Here is a 21,077-nt window from a genome sequence, read left to right as displayed (position 1 = left end):
AGTTCATGTGTCTCAGGCAGCCTGTGGATCTATAGTAGGAATGAATGCAGCAGGTGTGAACATGTGACCGTTAGTAATGACTGCAGCTGTGCACCAGCTAAGTGATCTGGGATATGTGACAGTTAGTAATGACTGCAGCTGTGCACCAGCTAAGTGATCTGGGAAATGTGACAGTTAGTAACGACTACAGCTGTGCACCAGCTAGGTGATCTGGGAAATGTGACAGTTAGTAATGACTACAGCTGTGCACCAGCTAGGTGATCTGGTGAATGTGACAGTTAGTAATCACTACAGCTGTGCACCAGCTAGGTGATCTTCGAAATGTGACAGTTAGTAATGACTACAGCTGTACACCAGCTAGGTGATCTGGTGAATGTGACAGTTAGTAATGACTGCAGCTGTGCACCAGCTAAGTGATCTGGGAAATGTGACAGTTAGTAACGACTACAGCTGTGCACCAGCTAGGTGATCTGGGAAATGTGACAGTTAGTAATGACTACAGCTGTACACCAGCTAGGTGATCTGGTGAATGTGACAGTTAGTAATGACTGCAGCTGTGCACCAGCTAAGTGATCTGGGAAATGTGACAGTTAGTAACGACTACAGCTGTGCACCAGCTAAGTGATCTGGGAAATGTGACAGTTAGTAACGACTACAGCTGTGCACCAGCTAGGTGATCTGGGAAATGTGACAGTTAGTAATGACTACAGCTGTGCACCAGCTAGGTGATCTGGTGAATGTGACAGTTAGTAATCACTACAGCTGTGCACCAGCTAGGTGATCTTCGAAATGTGACAGTTAGTAATGACTACAGCTGTACACCAGCTAGGTGATCTGGTGAATGTGACAGTTAGTAATGACTGCAGCTGTGCACCAGCTAAGTGATCTGGGAAATGTGACAGTTAGTAACGACTACAGCTGTGCACCAGCTAGGTGATCTGGGAAATGTGACAGTTAGTAATGACTACAGCTGTACACCAGCTAGGTGATCTGGTGAATGTGACAGTTAGTAATGACTGCAGCTGTGCACCAGCTAAGTGATCTGGGAAATGTGACAGTTAGTAACGACTACAGCTGTGCACCAGCTAAGTGATCTGGGAAATGTGACAGTTAGTAACGACTACAGCTGTGCACCAGCTAGGTGATCTGGGAAATGTGACAGTTAGTAATGACTACAGCTGTGCACCAGCTAGGTGATCTGGTGAATGTGACAGTTAGTAATCACTACAGCTGTGCACCAGCTAGGTGATCTTCGAAATGTGACAGTTAGTAATGACTACAGCTGTACACCAGCTAGGTGATCTGGTGAATGTGACAGTTAGTAATGACTGCAGCTGTGCACCAGCTAAGTGATCTGGGAAATGTGACAGTTAGTAACGACTACAGCTGTGCACCAGCTAGGTGATCTGGTGAATGTGACAGTTAGTAATGACTGCAGCTGTGCACCAGCTAAGTGATCTGAGAAATGTGACAGTTAGTAATGACTACAGCTGTGCACCAGCTAGGTGATCTGGGAAATGTGACAGTTAGTAATGACTACAGCTGTGCACCAGCTAGGTGATCTGGGAAATGTGACAGTTAGTAATGACTACAGCTGTGCCCCAGCTAGGTGATCTGGTGAATGTGACAGTTAGTAATGACTGCAGCTGTGCACCAGCTAAGTGATCTGGGAAATGTGACAGTTAGTAACGACTACAGCTGTGCACCAGCTAGGTGATCTGGGAAATGTGACAGTTAGTAATGACTACAGCTGTGCACCAGCTAGGTGGTCTGGGAAATGTGACAGTTAGTAATGACTGCAGCTGTGCACCAGCTAGGTGATCTGGGAAATGTGACAGTTAGTAATGACGACACCTGTGCACCAGCTAGGTGATCTGGGAAATGTAGAACGTTGGTAGATCTCGAAGAACTGTTTGGCCTCCCCTGCTCTATGACATGGGGGCCATTCTGGTTGACTCACAATGCTGTAAGCGCTGCGGAATATGTATGCGCTATATAAGAAACTGTTAATAAATAAAATGCTGCAAAAGTTACAGATGTCCCCAGTAGTGCCAGTTACAGATCATGTCCCCAGTAGTGCCAGTTAAGGATGTCCCCAGTAGTGCCAGTTACAGATCATGTCCCCAGAAGTGCCAGTTACAGATCATGTCCCCAGTAGTGCCAGTTACAGATCATGTCCCCAGCAGTGCCAGTTACATATCATGTCCCCAGTAGTGCCAGTTACAGATCATGTCCCTAGTAGTGCCAGTTACAGATCATGTCCCCAGTAGTGCCAGTTACAGATCATGTCCCCAGTAGTGCCAGTTACAGATCATGTCCCCAGTAGTGCCAGTTACATATCATGTCCCCAGTAGTGCCAGTTAGAGATCATGTCCCCAGTAGTGCCAGTTAGAGATCATGTCCCCAGTAGTGCCAGTTACATATCATGTCCCCAGTAGTGCCAGTTACAGATCATGTCCCCAGTAGTGCCAGTTACAGATCATGTCCACAGTAGTGCCAGTTACATATCATGTCCCCAGTAGTGCCAGTTACATATCATGTCCCCAGTAGTGCCAGTTACAGATCATGTCCCCAGTAGTGCCAGTTACATATCATGTCCCCAATAGTGCCAGTTACATATCATGTCCCCAGTAGTGCCAGTTACAGATCATGTCCACAGTAGTGCCAGTTACATATCATGTCCCCAGTAGTGTCAGTTACATATCATATCCCCAGTAGTGTCAGTTACATATCATGTACCCAGTAGTGCCAGTTACATATATCCCCAGTAGTGCCAGTTACATATCATGTCCCCAGTAGTGCCAGTTACATATCATGTCCCCAGTAGTGCCAGTTACATATCATGTCCCCAGTAGTGCCAGTTACAGATCATGTCCCCAGTAGTGCCAGTTACAGATCATGTCCACAGTAGGGCCAGTTACAGATCATGTCCCCAGTAGTGCCAGTTACAGATCATGTCCCCAGTAGTGCCAGTTACAGATCATGTCCCCAGTAGTGCCAGTTACAGATCATGTCCCCAGTAGTGCCAGTTACAGATCATGTCCCCAGTAGTGCCAGTTACAGATCATGTCCACAGTAGTGGCAGTTACAGATCATGTCCCCAGTAGTGCCAGTTAAGGATGTCCCCAGTACTGATTTTAGCAAAAAAAAAAAAAGGAAAAAGTACAGTATTGGAATAATTTGGATAATGGATAAGGATACTCAACCTGTATATGTGCCTGGGTAACACCAGGAGAGAGCAGTAGTATAAGCACCTGTGTTACACCAATGAGACAACTAGGGTGGCCAATCCCGGGATCGGGATCCGCGGAATCCCGGGATTTGGCCCCCAAAACACCGGTATTTCAATCCCGGGATTGGAGTTTCCAATCCCGGGATTTCGGGATTGGACTGCGCATGCGCAGTCTAATGCCGGGCAGCGTCTGAGCGGGTGCTCAGCAGCTGCCCGGCTTCTCCCGTCCCGGGCAGTGCGGCTCTGCGCAGCGTGACGACGTCAGAGGTCACGCTGCTCAGGCCGCACAGGCTGTCTGCCTGCATCCTGTCCCCGGACCAGCCCACCCACCCAGCAGCGGACCTGCCGGCACACCGGGCCACCAGTGGACCAGCCCGGGCTGTCCCCGGATCAGCCTGCCCAGCCGTCTTGTTCCCGGACCAGAAAGCCCGCCCGCCAAGCAGCGGACCTGCCGGCACACCGGGCCACCAGCGGACCAGCCCGGGCTCCATCACCCCATCTCGCCCACCCACCCGGCCGCACCACGCATCTGTAAGTAAATATGCGGGGCGGCCGAGGTGGGTTTTTAACAGTAGGGAAGCCAATCCCGGGATCCCGGGATTGGGCATTTTTCAATCCCGAATTCCGGGATTGAAAAAATGCCCCGGGATTGGCTTCCCTAGAGACAACAGCATACAATGATATACAGCATGCCTATATTCTGTGTGTAATTGCGAATGTATCTGCATAACAGTGTTTGGCCGAATAGAACAAAAAATAAACCCCAGCTCAAATTATGTCTGACTTTATGGAGCTATTTTGTATGAGAGTTTCTAACTTACCTCCTACCTGAAACTGTATAAAATACGACGCGTTCTGATTGGTCTGAAAAAGTCGGACGCTTCCTGCTATAAAAACACAGTGACATGTCGGATCTGATTTGCTTCTGGATTGTTAAAGACGCCCACCATTACATTGTCCGAGTGCCGGGAAAAGGTCAGACGTTATAATGTCTAATTTCGTGCAATTTTTCCCCCGGCTCCCATTACACCCCGGCCTATAACCTCTTAGTAATACACTTATACCCTTTTTCCAAAGCGGACCCAGGAATTTGACGGGCCTAGCAACCTGACAATTTACCGGGTCTCATCCCCGACCCGGGTAAAGAGCACGATCATGATCCTAGGACTTCGTCCCAGGTAGTTTTCTTTTCCACTTCCCTAAATCCCGGCTTGCTCAATATTCATGTTCAATAACCTGGGATTTGACGTCCTCGTCCTTAGCGATATAACACAGCCCATCGTTTACTTCCAGGCCTGGGCTACACACATGTCTTTGATTTGCTCACTGGGGCTATCACTGCATTACCGTCTCATTTATATGATTAAAGGCTAGGTTTTATCCTTATCCTTGCTGTGTTTTTATGCTGGGGAATCTCCTTGATTGCTTCCATCTGGTCACAATATGTATGCTACAAATTCTATATTATTGACCCAGTTTAAGATCGCCTTATTTCATTTCCCCCGTAGCCCCTTCTTTCTCAGTTTCTGTAACGTGCATTACAGCTGTAATATCCTTTAGACTGTCCAGGCTGTAGTGACAGCAGGATACAGGACGGCTATTACTAATGCGTATCATTGCTATTACGGAACACGATCGTCGGTTTTATTAGTCTATAGAACTAACATACAACATTTGCAGTTTCTGAAATGAAGACATCACAAGCCGGGAAGGAGTCTGTCTCCTATGTGAAACCACTTGGCTGTAAGTGAGCAGTTATCTGACATAGGAGCAATGTCCAGACCGGACCTGGTAGAATAAGACACCTCTCTCCAGGGGTATTCTGTATTATATGCTAACATTTAATACTTATTATCGCTTCAGGGATCAAAGGCAGGAGCCAGAGTACAAAGCCCAGGCAAGGCCAGGGCAATAACATGCGGAGGGGGGATTATGAGGCCGCGGATCCAGTGACAGGGATAAAAACCACAAAGAAAAGACTACGGCCTGCAGGAGCCAGGGAGGGAAATGTTACATTGTATCCCGTCTTTTATTGTGCGGTGACACAAAGTGACAGCTGACAGCTGGGACAAGGTATAGGAAGGAATCAGTCTCCTAGGAACACAGACAGACTGCACCCCCCACCCCGTGCCTCCTCTGCTCTGGCTGGTAACAGGACAAGTAACAGGGATAATGTACATGATGGGAGTTGATGGTACCTGTTCTGGAGTCTTCTGGGCAAAGATCACCTTGGATCCACCATCCTCTTCATCAGGAAGCTCAGGGAACTTTCCCGTTGCATGTCTAATAGAGAGGAATAGAATAAATGTGGATTAATAAATCCATTATAGAACGTTGTAGTAAAATATGACCATGCAAAAATATCATTTATGTTCCCCGGTCATCTTATATGGGTGCAGGATGAAGGTCCAACAGTATACAGACATCGGAATCGCGACTGTTCAAATGCCCCACAGTCGGGATCCCGACTGACAGGGCTATCGTCCCTCGCTACTGAGCCAGCAAGGGGCTTCTTTGCGCTTGCCCCCCCCCCCTCTCTGGCAGTTGGGATTCCGATATCGGTATACTGTCAGAATCCAAACTGTCAAGCCGTTATGCCACACCCCTAATTACTCCATCACCACATTACAAAACAAGCTTATCCAACAAACTACAGTAGGACCCAGTGTCGGACTGGAGCATGAAGGGCCGACCATAAAAATGTAATCATTTATGTGTCATGGCATTACTTTTATTATATTATACAGGGGGAGCAGTCTGTGGTGTCATGGCATTATTATTATACAGGGGGAGCAGCCTGTGGTGTCATGGCATTCATTTTATATTATACAGGGGGAGCAGCCTGTGGTGTCATGGCATTATAATTATACAGGGGGACCTACAGATACAACCGGCCCTTTGAGGGTGACCAAACTGCTGATGCGGCCCCCGATGAATTTGAGTTTGACACCCCTGTATTAGAGAGTCTCTAGGCCCCTTAATAAATAAATGTATAAAGAAATTTATAGTACCAGAGGAATATCAGGAATGCACTGTAGAAAATACACCATAGCCCAGTGGCGTAACTGTAGCACCGCAGCCCCCGCGGTCGCGGGGGGGGGGGGGCGCTGTGCATATGGGGGCGCCGGGGGGGGGCTGCGGTGCTATAGTAATCCCCCCGCCCCCCATATGCTTACCTGTCCGCGCGTCCCGGCTCCCCTCCTGGCTTCAATCAATGCTATGGAGACGGACCACGATAAAATGCCCGCCCCATAAAGCAGAGTGTTCTCTGAAACTGTCTGCGGTATGGGGGCGGCCATTTTATCGTGGTCCGTCTGCATAGAATTTATTGAAGCCAGGAGGGGAGCCGGGACGTGCGGACAGGTAAGCATGCGGCAATGGGGGGAGGGGGCACAGGGGGCACGGGGGGCAGGCACGGGGGGCCGGAGGGGGGAGGGGGGGGGGCGTCCCCCCATTAACGGTGGGGGGGGCGCCCCAAACAAAGCTACGCCACTGCCATAGCCCTGTGCAGTTGGAGACATATCCATAACTCAAGTGCATAGTCTGGAACTTGATCCCTAAAGAAGGCGGTGGGCCAACTGGGATTTGTACCCCTGTGGCCTAGTCTGGCCCTGATAGGTCCTACCTTATAGAGCTAGCGAGTCATTGTTTGCTCATAAAGCCAAACATCATCCAGATATGAGGGTCCTACAGATGGAGCCGCTCTTATCCAGCGGTAGTCTGGCGGTTGCACTGCCAACCGCCAGCCTCCGGAAGGGGACGTTCGCGCAACGGAGCTGCCTGCCGATCGCCGCTACCTCCCCGAAGCAGAGATGGGCAGGATTCGCGTCCCCCGCCACCCCGGACACGGGTGCGTGAGAGACGGTGAGAGATGCTCGCACGTCACAGTCAGATGGAGCGCCAGCTCTCCGGCATTCTGGCGAGCCCCGGCACTGGCTGAGAGGCGCTTCATCTGTATATAACATTGACAATAATGTATTTTATGTAGCGCACATTCATACCATAAATATACAGTAAAACCTGCTGATTTAATGATTTCCTAGTATCAATCTTACTATAGGGGCCCACTTATAGTCATTCACATAGAGAGCAAGACCCACAATGCCCCACAATACAGGTGGTTGGAGTGCCCGATAATTTTGTTTCCAATCAAGAGATCAAGGGAATAAAAATGTCTTTTGCAAAAGGAAATGAATCCATGGAGATAGTGACACTTACAATAGATCTCAAGTTATGACGAAGGAGTTTGTTGCATGGTCATGCAGACAGGGTATTAAGTCATCGCTACAACGCTCCTACCCTGTGCCATGATTTGCTGCATAGGTTAGCAGGAGCAAGGCCATGACAAAGTGAGGCAAGTCATCAATCCCGGACTGCCCACTTCACTGGGAAGCTCTATGGGAACCAGGAAGTGGGCTACTGTCCTGGAAGTGTGGGAGGAGTATGTAGTGTGGGAGGAGTATGTAGTGTGGGAGGAGTATGTAAGTATGTAGCGAGCTGATAGGCTGCTCAACCACCAATCTATGATCAGCCCACAAAATGGCTGCCATCACTGTGCATAAGCGGCGGGTGCACTGATGTGACCTTTAATAAAATAAACCTCACCAAGGAACAGCTGCCCATTTCCAAGTTGCACAGATGAAGAGCACAACCAGCATACAGGGTACTGAACGGGGTTATGCTGTCTGTACTGAGCAGATATATGACTTGGGTAACCCATTCTGTCTTAGAACTAAGCTTAAGTGACTTACTGAAAACAAAAAAAAAAAATTGCTGTAACCATCCTTGCTGTGCTGATCACCAGGTACGCTGTTCACCTGCTACAAAAATAAAAGCCCAAGACTTCATCTGACCCAGTGTTTGTGCTTCCACGTCACACTATATAATACCACATTGATACTGGCATGGAGAGGCCTAGTTATTAAATGGATCCATGCATTCAATCCTCGGAAAACAAATGTTTTTCAGATCTTGGACCCATTAGCTAAAATGATCGTCAGCCTTCGCTGGGATCGTGTCAGCAATGATAATTAGCCCGAGAAGTAGAATCGCTACATGCAGCGGTAAGTAATGGTAGTATTCAGGCCTTGCCTGCCATATTTGTGATCCAGTCCCCTGAGAGAGGTGAGATCGGACATCCAGCCCTCCAATGACTGATCTCTATGTGGCCACTGCTGAGCCGTCTCTGGCAGGCCTCACTTATTAATGGTGGGAACTGACGGAACACAAGCTGAAAGGCAGCAGGGAATGAGGGTATACAAGACTTCTTCTTCATTCACCAGCATCGTCTTACTTAATAGCGGGGTCTGACACAACATGACCCACTGATCTGCGGCCTCCCATCTGCTTGCCCAGAGAAGCAAAGCTAAAAGAACAAAGGCGGAACCATTATTTATTGCCTGTCCTATCAACACCTCCTGTATAGAGCCAGCACCAGAATTCCTCTCCCACAGATCTCTTATCAATGACTATTGTATAGTGACACTAAACACAGACCCACATTTGTCGGTGCACATACACAAAGGATCGCACAATGACACATATGGGCAGCAGAGTGGGATTGGGATAATATATGTTACAGTCCTATTAGATACAGTATTCTCCCAGAAGGCCCTTATTCTGGTTCACTCGCAAAGGCAAATTCCTTCTCAAATGGACAAAACCATTTGCGCTGCAGGTGGGGCAGATGTAACACGTGCAGAGAGAATTAGATTTGGGTGGGGGTTTTACTTCAAAGTGAGTTCTATATTGCAGTGTAAAAATAAAGCAGCCGGTATTTACCCTGCACAGAAAGAAAATAACTCACCCAAATCTAACTCTCTCTGCACATGTTACATCTGCCCCCCTGCAGTGCACATGGTTTTGTCCATTTGAGAAGGAATTTGCCTTTGCGAGTGAACCAGAATAAGGGCCAATGTATCTATACAGGTGCTGTGGATATGACCAATACAAAAGCAGGACACGTGTACCGATGTAAGACAATGCAATTATTCATTTACAGCATGTAAGGAACAAATCATGGGCCTGATTCAGGATCAATCAGTCCCTGAGTATTTGCTCCGGTGACCGATTGTGCGGCTCTGCATTTGAGCATGTGTAGTGCCACTGATGTCACATGGCATCAGCGCATGTGATCACATACATCCCCTCGCATGGTACTGAGGGGATTTGGCGGTGGGGGCAGGAGGGGGAAGGCTGACTTTTCGGCTGGGTGGCATCTATGGGCTTGCTACACAGTGAACAACCACTGCTTAGCGAGCCTTACTGAATCACCCCCATATCATAGAAATGCAATGTGGGCGAGGCCACCTGGGTAATCTACTCTAAATCTGGGTACACACCTTTAGATATATTTGCAGATGAATCTATCTGCAGATATATCTCTGGAAGGATGGGCAGTGTGTTCTGCATACATGCTGCCTGCTCAGTCCTGACTGACATCACAACTGTTAACTTGCATACATGCTGCCTGCTCAGTCCTGACTGACATCACAACTGTTAACTGCGCCAGCCTAGTTACGCTGTCCATTACTGCTGGCTTGTGCAGCAAGTGTACAGGCAGGCTGCACGTACCGTAGATTTATATTGGCCATTGGCTGTCATATAACGGCGACGTGATATGTCTGTGATTGACGTCGTTCACAGACGTATCGCTTGGTATACATTGGCCGACGACTGGAGATATATAGGTCAGGGTGCACGCACATTAAGGAGGGGATTTAAATTATATCGGAGTCTGCAATGCAAGTTTGTTTCATGAAATCCAAGATCCAATTAGAAATGCCCATTTGCTGTACTCACGGGGAGGGGGTGCGAATTGATGCAAAATCGGAGAAGTGCATGTAACACTAGGGAGACCCCGGAGATAGTACACAGCCAGCGGCCAGGCACAGAGGGGCCCGATTCCTGACCGCACACTACTCCTCCACTACCGGAGACAGTACACAGCCAGCGGCCAGACACAGAGGGGCCCGATTCCTGACCGCACACTACTCCTCTGCTACTAGAAGGACACACATACCGCTCGCTTCCACTGTGGATACTGTGGATATTTCAAATTGAGAGGAGGGGTACTCATGTTCTTTGACTCCAGAACCTGGGTCCCAGTGATCTTATTCTCCGGCACGGACCATGGCTTGTTCTGATTCCCAACCTGTGCTTGACCTCAGCTTGTTTTTGTGGCCCCTGACCTTTTGGCATGTCTCGCCATGGCTTCCCGATGCTGTGATCCTGTGCTTTCATCTGCTGCTAATGTACCCTGGGGAACTTGTATGCATCAGCATATTACCGCTTATGGCTTTCCAGCTACTGGACTTTATGTCAGCTCTGTAATATCCACACAAGCATTACTGGCTACTAGAAACGGCCCCTTCATACTACTGCCTAATAGCTGTCCTGCGCTGTAGCTTGTGTCCACAAATCTGATGAAGTGTGTGCACTTGTCTGTGACACCAAATAGCAAACACATTTCTCATGAAGTGCATCTACTTGGTCGTCTGAAAGGTCAGAATGTAACTTTAACGAGTGAACAGTAACGAAAGGCCTAACTGAGCAGAACAGTCAGGACAGAAGTGGGAAACGTTTAATTCCATCCGTTAGAGATTACTGGCCATTGTTGTAAAGACAAAAACAAGAGCAGGGAGAAGTGCGCCAATCAAGGAGTATGAAATAATGCGCTCAGTGGACAGATAATTAGCTGGGCCCAATTTATATCAAGTGCCCTATTCCAGTTGTGGCGGCATCGTGCGTTCCGACCAGTGTTTCCAGATCTCCTGGAGCCAGATGTACAAACCTTGAAAAGTGATAAAATGGAGAGTGATAAAGGACCAATCGTCAGCTCCTAACTGGCATGCAACATGCGTTGAAAAATGACAGTTAGGAGCTGATTGTGGTTTATCGCTCTTCATTTTATCAATTTCAAAGCTTAGCCCATCTCATCCTTGAAAAAATGGAAACCTTTTCTAATAACAGTCAAATTTTCAGCAAACAAGCAAAACACCCCCCCCCCCAAAAAAAAAAGGGGAAACCTGCTTCCGGTATCAGGAGGTTACCTAGTGTTTGGGGGCATGGATGCAGTCAGGGCATTATATGACCCATTACAGAAGGGTCCATCTTCACTGAGTCATCCATGGGAACATTTGTGACAAGACCAAGTGTAGTTTAACAGGTAGCAGTGGCGGATTCAGGGGGGGGGGGGGGGCACCCGGGCACATGCCCCCCTGTCATTCATTTTGTAGCTGATGACCAGAGCTTTCCAACGAGCCCAGCCCCATTTCTCTAGCCCTCCGGGAACCGGAGATATCGCCTGGCAAAGCTGTAACGTTTTTCCCCCATAGGATTATATGGGACCCGTCAATTCTGACCCCCACCTGGTTCCGACGGCTGTCAGTTCCTCCCCTGGCATTACAGAAGCTTGTGGTTGATCTCATTCAATTTCAAATTGCTGGGCCTTCAATATGATACCAGGCTGGTCCATATCTGTCAATGGCCTCCAGAGATATTGCATGTAAACCGATTTTTTTTATTTTTGAAATGTAATTTCATGTTTTTTGAGGGCAGATTACTCTGGAACCAAACATTCCAGTTTCACTGGACCAAAATCATTCAAAGCCCACTCAAAAGCTATTTAATATGATATTTGTCTCATGGGTACTTGTTTCCTAGCACGGCCACAACGATCATGATCGTGGGCATCGTGAGGAAAAATCGGGGGCATCGCGGCCATCGCATGCACTAAAAAATCGGGTGCGATGGTACCGACGCAATGCCTGCGATTTTCCCATAGGGAACAATGTAATACCCCTTTTACACCGCCGAAAAATCCGGGTCAGCGGCGGGTCAGACCCGGATCCGCGGCGGTGTAAATGGGGGGTATCCGTTTCCATTTACACGGGTCCTCTACCCAGGTCCTGACCTGGGTAGAACACGGATAGGACCCGTGTAAATGTCGGTGTAAATGGTCCCGCTGCGGGTGCAGGCACCCGCAGCGGGTCCACAGCGTGCAGCGCTGGGGAAGATGTTCCCAGCTGCTGCGGGAGGAGGGGGGTCCCTGCGGCTACTGAGGAGAGGGGGGTACCTGTCAGCCTGCTGTGCTGGGGGTACGGGGGTGCTAGGGATGCTGAAGGTACCTGTCCTGTCTGCGGTCGGATCTCAGCGGAGAAGATGATGTGCGCCGCTGCTGTATCACCCCCCCCCCCCCCCCCCCCGCATCCGGCAGCCGGTCCCTGCGGCGTATGGAGTGTCAGTATCGGCGGTCCCTCCAGCGCATAGGAACTAGTACTAGTTCCCATGCGCCAGAGGGACCCCCGCCACTGACACTCCATACGCCGCACGCCGCAGGGACCGTCTGCCGGGGAGGAGGGGGGGGGGGGGGTGGTACAGCAACGGCGCACATCATCTTCTCCGCTGAGATCCGACCGCAGACAGGACAGGTACCTTCAGCACCCCTTGCACCCCCCAGCACCCCGGTACCCCCAGGTACACCAAGCACAGCAGGCAGGACAGGTACCCTCCGGCACCCCCAGCACCTTAAAAAAAAAAAAAAACACTTAACCTGGGTCAGCCCTGATATATATATATATATATATATATATATATATATATATATATATATTATATTTCTATATATTATATATTTCTATATATATATATATATATTTCTATATATATATATATATTTTTCTATAAATATATATATAAAATATAATTTAAGGCAGGGCTGACCCAGGTTCAGTGTAAATGGTGCAGACCCAGGTCCGACCCAGGTCAAAGTGCTGTGTAAATGGGGTATAAAGCAGGGTCAGACCCTGGATACTCCAGCATTCAAAGACCAGGGTCCGACCAGGGTTTTTGGTGTAAAAGGGGTATTAAATGCCTCAATTTACCCGCGATGCCTCCGATTTCCCATAGGAATCAATGTTAAATGGCTCAATTGACCCAAATCATCATAGGGAACAATGGTAAATGGGCCAGAAAACCCAAAAAACACAGCTGAACAGTGAAATGTCCCCCCAAAAGTAGTTCACGCCACCCCACGATCAACGCGAACCCGAAGCGTGGCGAGCGCAGCGAGCCCGCGAGGGGCGGCGGTACGCGTCCTCCGACCTTTTCATACCCCCACTATCCACGTCGGCGTGGAGTTGAGAATAGAATAGTGTGGCGAGCGCAGTGAGCCACCGAGCCCGAAGCGTGGCGAGCGCAGCGAGCCCCGCGAGGGGACGCGGATACCTGTGAAGCCCGCGAAGGGACGCGTTTACCTGTGAAGGTATCCGCGTCCCCTCGCGGGGCGCGCTGCGCACGCCACGCTTCGGGCTCGGTGGCTCGCTGCGCTCGCCACACTATTCTATTCTCAACTCCACACCGACGTGGATAGTGGGGGTATGAAAAGGTCGGAGGACGTGTACCGCCGCCCCTCGCGGGCTCGCTGCGCTCGCCACGCTTCGGGTTCGCGTTGATCGTGGGGTGGCGTCAACTACTTTTTTGGGGACATTTCACTGTTCAGGGGTGTTTTTTGGGGTTTCTGGCCCATTTACCATTGTTCCCTATGATGATTTGGGTAAATTGAGCCATTTAACATTGATTCGTATGGGAAATCGGGGGCATCGCGGTTAAATTGAGGCATTTAACATTGTTCCCTATGGGGAAATCGGGGGCATCGCGTCTGGACCATTTAAGCCTTTTTTAGCCGCATACGACGCGACCGACGCGATATTGACTTTTTACAATGCATTTCAATGGGAAAATCGGGGGCATCGCGTCGGTCGCGTCGCAGACCACTAAAAATGACACCCCATGCCCGCGATTGTGGCCGTGCTAGGAAACAAGTACCGTCTCATGTAAATGGGTCAGTTGGTTCCGAAGATATAGCCGGTTAAATAAGCTAACTGGTTAAAGGGGGGGAGTGGTGGTTTTCAGAAAATGCAGGGACTAGGCTGGTGTAAAAGGGGCCAACCTGGGAATGCATTTTATGGTGTGAAAGGGGTATTATTTCAAATAGCCGGGACCTGCAGTGTTCTGAATACAGCCAGGCTCTGCCACTGTCAGTGGCTATCACTTCTGACTGGCGGCCAGGGCCGGACTGGCCATCTGGCACTTCTGGCAAATGCCAGAAGGGCCGATGGCCAGGTGGGCTGATTGACTGTCAGCTCAGCACCGTCTCCGGCGGCGTCTCTGTAATGAGCTGACAGCCTGAGCCACCTCATTTACATATGTCGTATATTTCCGGCCCACGTAGCTGCTATGGGGCTCGAGCTGTCCCCAAAGTCCGTGGCTCCCCCTGCACCCTGTCCTGGCTGCCGTTCCCCCTTCCACTGTGCCTGGAGCTCACCTGTCTCCTGGGCCGTGGCTGCTGCTCCCCCTTCCCTCACACACGCGGCGGCTTCCCCGGCTCCCCCTGCTGAAGAGCGCGGCCGCGCTGAAGATGCCGCTGTGCATCAGGAGGCTATTAGGAAGATTCCATGCGGTGCCTGCTGAAATCAGCTAGATGAGCTCTCGGCCCCACTGACGGATGAAGCAGCGCTCATCGTCAAGGTACACCTGAAGCAAATAGCAGGTACTGTTAATTCATGGTGGGGGGTTGGTCCTTTTATATATATCTATATATATATATATATATATATATATATATATATATATATTAGTGTGTAATACAAACAGGCGGCACACATAGGACTTGTGTTGTGTTTTAAAGAAACTGCAGCCCACACCAGCAGACTAAAGACCTTTAAGTCTTTAATCTGCTGGTGTGGGCTGCAGTTTCTTTAGATGGCAACACAAGTCCCATGCGTGCTGCCTGTGTGTATTACACACTATACTGTATATCTACTTGGAGTGCATCTGGGCAGTTCAAAAGTTTTGGACAAGTGTCGGTCAGCTATCTATAATATACACAGTATATGCCTGTGTAATATAATGTGTAATAGGCATTATGTTATGTGGTATAGTTTGTAATGGGCATTACGGTGTGTTCCACAATGTGTAATGGGCATTGCGGTGTGTGCCATAATGTGTAATGCCTCTTTTTTGTGATGCCATGCCTCTTTTCCATGAGGCCACACCCCCTTTTCGCCGCGCAAGGGTCCTGCCTGCTGCAGGTGGGCCTGTGGGCTCAAAATGCCAGGGCCGATTTTTGGTCCCAGTCCGGCCCTGCTGGCGGCTGTCCCCCATTTAACGCGAGCATGTATTCTCCCTTGGCAATGAGCATGTAATCCCAAATGGCAAGGAGCATGGAACCTCTGGCAATGATCATGGATCCCTTGGCAATGAGCATGTAGATAAGCAGCACTTATGTAGTATCATTTTTAATAGGCATTATAGTGTTTGGCATAATACATAATGGGCATAATAGCGTGTAACTTAACGTGTAATGGACATTATGGTGTAAATGTTTAATGCGCGCCTTTGGTGGACAATGTCCCTGTTTATTTATTTATTTATTAACAGTTTCTTATATAGCGCAGCATATTCCGTTGCGCTTTACATCATGTGGCATCATGTGTAAGGGGCAAGTATAATAGGGTCTAGTATTTTGTTGTATAATGTGTAGAAGTTGTATATGGTGTTGTACACTACACTCACGGTCACACCCCCTGTTGAGTGGCCACACACCCTTTTCTGGAGCGCGCCTTCGGGGCGCGCACAACTACATCCTTCACTTTTGTCGCCATGGTGGGCCTGCATACTTTAAATGCCAGGGCCTATTTTTAATCCCATTCCCACCCTCTCTCTGCCACTCTCTTAGCATGTACACTGGCACCACTAACACCGCCCCTCCCCCACCTAAACCCTCTTTTATCATGGTGCCCCCCCCTGTCATTCTATCCTGGATATGCCCCTGACAGGTAGGCATTGGGGGCGATTTTATTTATACCTCCCATTGGTCAAGCAAGGGGGGGGGGGTGTAGTCCTTCAGATGAAGTTAACCAATACCACAGCATTTAAGATGAGAGCTGAAGAATAACAGGTATGTGTGGTTATACAGAGGAAATACAGGCTGTCTATAAGAATAGATACGCTTTTCCTCCGTGCTCAATACAACATAGGCAAGAATCCTGTACAGAGCCTCCTGCATCTGTTTATTTGCATTCTGTTACAGTGATCCTTCCCCGAGGTAAAGCACAATTATGCAGCTATCCAGTAACAATACCACCCAGAGACCGAATCCATTGATGTGCTACTATCTAACTCAAAATATACAGCTTTCAAATAGAGTGCTTTCCTGTTCCTTGTAAAGTCATAACTAAGCTACCGGTACCTGTAGGAGAACCAGCACAGATGCTTGAGCAGATATGTATCACACAGCACCTGTGGTATGCTGGAGTGTAAGAGGGTAATATAACTGGAGTGGGTGAGAAAGCACAGATGTGCGCCACTACTGGCAGATCAGGACAATAAAACGGTGTCCGACTACCGGTCTGCTAGGATCTGCAGTGCTACATATAATAAGCGAGTAACGGTGTAAATAGCCCCCCCACACACACACACACACACTATCCTCATCATCCAACAATGTTTTGAATTTTCAACATGAACGTGAGATAAGCGGATTTCTCCAACCACCACCCAGTCTCGTTAAAACATGCAGCCTACTCCCGAATGATGACCTTCATATACTCCCGCGCCTACTGGATGTTCTGCATTGTGGCCCCTGAAAGAAGACTCTACTAACAAGACAAGACAGCCACAGCCATCACTACTCATTGGAACACAGAGGTCACTTGTTCCGACCTAGCGGTAACAGTCCTCTCCTGGCTGTAAATCTATAATATAATACCAGAAACTTGTTTCCCAGCCAAAGTCAATGGCAGCATAAGAGAGGAAGGAGGAGGGTTCCTTCCCAATGCACATAATGCTTGGGGAATAACACAAGGATTAAGGCATATATTATAATCATGGTTCTCAGGAGGATTCCACCCTGCTGATTGCATGCAGGAAACTGGAGGCTCCTGATAGAGGCCCTGGTGCCACCTCCCACTTGCACTAATGGTGACTTGATTTATGGGAGGTTGTGATTTCCACGTCTCTGTCCTGCACTGAGATTTATCCCCTGTCTGGCTCGGAGGCCTGCCTTTCTTTTCTTGGGATTAGAAAACCTGCTCCGGGGTAAATCAAGCATGTGAGGAGCGTGAGACGTTTAAACACAGAAACATAGAATTTGATGGTAGATAAGAAGCTTTGGCCCATTGGGGTTAAACAGATTCCACTTGTGTTTTCTACTAATCCGCATCAGCAACTGCAGATTGCTGTGCCAGGAGGGGGAGGCGGGGGTAGGTTGCGCTAAAGAGATCTGTTCCAGGACGGAAAGGTGCGAGAGACGGCGCTGACGTCCCTGTTTACCGATTTGACTGGGGTTGTGGTTCGACATGGTAAAAAACATGAGTACTAGTAACAAGAGCCTCGGCTTTGTGTTGAGTGTAAAAGTGGCATGGGGGTGGGCTGCGTGCTCTTTTTGTGTTGCTGAACTTTCCATGTTTCTGCCTTTGCTGGCACTGAGGGGGATTAACGCTGCTGTTCCACTCCACATGATCCAGTGAAAAAGCGTTAGAGGGAAAGCACTCACCCAGATAACTGTTTTGTGGGGAGTTTCAATTGGAAACAGCAAACGGCAGAAAGCGAAAAGAACAAAACTCCGTATAGATCTCCCCACCGCAGGTGCGGCGGATATGTGCAAAACGCCAACGGGGCTGGTAATGCCCTCGCTCTCCTATGGTTAACTGAAAGGATAACATCCTCTTGGATTAATGGGACTTCATGCCATGTCTGGGAGATTTCCTCCCTCCGACCACAGCTTCATTTGTTACTTCACTCTTCATTACACTCACACCTGTAACAGAGGCTTTCCTGACCTCCTGGAGTGCTGCACAACGGGGGTTATTCTGGCTGAGTCGCAGCCTTGCGAGTCCACCAAACCGAGGCTTGCGAATGGTTAGCTGCCACCACCCATTTGCAAGTGCGATTTACACGCAGGGCATGCGAATGGTTGTTACGCAGTAACGTCCATTCGCAGGGCTGGGGGAACCTCGCACATCTCTCAATGGTCACCGAGAGAAGTCACGTACATACTGCGCAGAAATGCGGATGCGCAGTAAAACATCGGTCCCTGTATGACCTTAATAAGGTCTATTGTGTGGAACCCATGGAGAACACCATGTAGCTAGTACCAGTCTTTCGGCGGCCGCCTTGTGGATATCTCAGGACACTAATAACATGTTGCCACTAATATTTTCTGCACTTAAAGACTATACCCATGCTGTTCAAATGAAGGGCCCAATTCAGGCCTGCTTGCTATATTTGCTGTCTAGCGACCAAACGCTCCCCCCCCACCCACCGAGCGAATCCCCGAACTGGCATGCGAGCAGATGTGAACTCTTATACTCTTACACAGCCGCTCGCATGAAAAATCATTCGATGTCGCAGACCATCAAATGATTTTTCCAGCCTTCGCTCTGAAAAGTAAGTCTATACTTACGTTTCAGACGGCCGCTTTATGCCGATTTGGGGACTGGCGCTGGCGTCATGTGACAATAGGATGCGTCCCAAGGATGCATGGGCACGCCTGAGTTCGCAGGGTTACGCCCAGCATTTCCCCTGCATCGGCCCCCTGCCTGCCCATCATGTTGTGAACGCCCCGGCGAGTGCACAACTCCGGCATTTGTATAACTCGCCAAAGGCGTTCGCTCTGGGAGTTTGCACCGTTGGATTTTGTATGGCATATGTACTGAGCTCTGGAGAGAGATAAAGTAGAAAAAGTAGGGAGATAAACTACTAATCAATCTGCTCCTAAAAGTGAGTAAAACGACAATATATATATATATATAGGAATCGCATACACTGGATAAGATGAAGTCTTGGGGCGGTATTCAATGAGGCAGAATCGCCAAGTTTTATGGCGATTCTGTGTTTTTTTCGTGTGTGCCGGCGATTTTTGGAGCTGAAAAAGCGAATCACCCTATTCAACGACCTCTATTCGCCGATGACGACCGGTGAATGAAGCACCAATCGCCAAATGTTATTCTCTACAAATCGCCGGTTTTTGTCTATAGGAATTTTCATGGGGATTCGCCGGTAGTCGACGGGAATCACCATGAATCGCCAAAAGTGTATTCAATGAGAGGTTGGCGATTCTTATTTCTTGTTTCATATCGCCGTTCCTCACCGAGTGTCCCTCGTCATCTTTTTATGGTGAACTTTTATCGGAACCTGTGAAATAATTGGTTTTAAGTGTTCAATTTAACTGTGCAAGTGTAATGTATTATTATTTGCTGCCCTTGTGTGATGTGATGGTCGTAGAAGTGCTATACAAATATATATTTAATTTTTTCTGGTATTTTTTTTTTCTCCCACAAAGCACTGTTCTTACCCATGGTGCACCTCACTTACCCATGATTCTCCTCCCCACCTCACTCCTTCGTTTGGCGTTTGCGGAGATTACACAGCTTTTGCAGTCTGCTGTATTGGAATCGTTTTTTCAGGGTAATTTGCATTTTTCTTGCATTTCACTGCAATTTCTTACAGTACTGAAGCTGTTTAGGGAAACGCCGGATTGGCTGAGAATCGCCGTTGGGGGCGGCGATTCTCAGCCACGTTGAATAGGGTGACACAGCTAGTCCCGGCGACTCCCGACGAATCCCTACGCTTGGCGAATCGACGTAAAAAAACCGGTGAATGGCTGGCGAATCTGAAATCAGAATCGCCGTGACCAACGATTCACGTCATTGAATACCGCCCTTGGTCTTGATTTTGTACCAGGTAATCAGTATACCAGGTAAACAGAATAAGCAAGCATAGTTACAGCATTGCAGCATACAGATGTCACAGCATAGTACAAACTCCTCAGTATGTTCCAGTGGTCCCTACCATAGTCCACACCCCCGGCCTATCACCTGGGCAGCTATTTCACCATCAGGAGCAATGACCTCCTGCCCTGGAAACACTTATATCAGAAAGCCACAGGTGCTGCCAATAGGCCCAACTCTGATCGCATCAGTTAGAAAACCTGGACTGGATCTAAATTTCCTGCTGCTGCTCTAATACATGGTCTGGATTTTCCACATAATCCTCATGTGGAAGTATGCTGTATCTGCCACAGTATATATACAGTTTGAAATAAATATATAAACAATATTGTGTGTATGGATAGAGGCAGATTTCACCTCCTCGGGAACAGCTAAGCGTATTCATCTCACCTAGGGATCGGCAGTCACACATTCAACGTGTGAGCTTGAAAACGCTGACAAAGAGCTGCCTCCGTAATAAGCAGCGGAAAAAGTTTAATTAAAACTGAGGTTTTCGGCTGAAATGTGAATTTTAAATAGATTTGCATCAGCACAAAACACAAATCACGGCTACATCACCTACACTGCTGCAAACACATAAGATAACAGTCACAAAGTCTAGTGCTTTTCTTTTCTAGGAATATATTGCTATTATGTTATATAGGTTATACAAAAAACTTGCATTCCTATAGTTTTAAATGTTTGTAGTTCCATATTTTGTTATTTGGTTGGAACCTCTTCAGAGAAAACATATTCCTTTAAAACACTAGACTGTTCATAGAAAAGTACTGTACACTTGCAGCGTACACTCCCGATGAAGCAAGAGAAAGCCCTGCAAAACGTGCGGAAGTGAAGTCCACCAGGCTGCCATCCAAAAAGGTAAAACCATTGATCATCACCAACAGACCATCAATGGTTGCTAGACAATGATGCTCGATGGGCAACCCAATCATGGAGACCGTGTTTTCACCTCTCTTTGAACCAAAAAGCAACTATGGCATGGCAACAGTTAACACTGACTTAACGGCACCATCCAGAGAAGACCGTGGCTTTTAAGAAGAAGACCACCGGTA

At 48.4% G+C, this 21,077-nt stretch overlaps 1 protein-coding gene across 1 annotated transcript in view; it reads right to left on the bottom strand.

Moving 5' to 3' along the window:
* DRC11 (dynein regulatory complex subunit 11) overlaps window positions 1-21,077 on the bottom strand; it is a 138,613-nt gene that overhangs the window by 37,981 nt on the left and 79,555 nt on the right. The window contains exon 7 of the mRNA XM_083154557.1: window positions 5,431-5,515. Within this exon, the coding sequence (XP_083010683.1) occupies window positions 5,431-5,515 (85 nt within the window). The remainder of the gene's footprint in view (window positions 1-5,430; window positions 5,516-21,077) is intronic.

The sequence above is a fragment of the Crinia signifera genome, chromosome 7 (assembly GCF_055691185.1).
Source record: "Crinia signifera chromosome 7, ASM5569118v1, whole genome shotgun sequence".
Lineage (NCBI taxonomy): Eukaryota > Metazoa > Chordata > Amphibia > Anura > Myobatrachidae > Crinia > Crinia signifera.
Note: the sequence above shows the minus strand (reverse complement) of the source record. Positions and strands in the feature narration are given on the sequence as shown.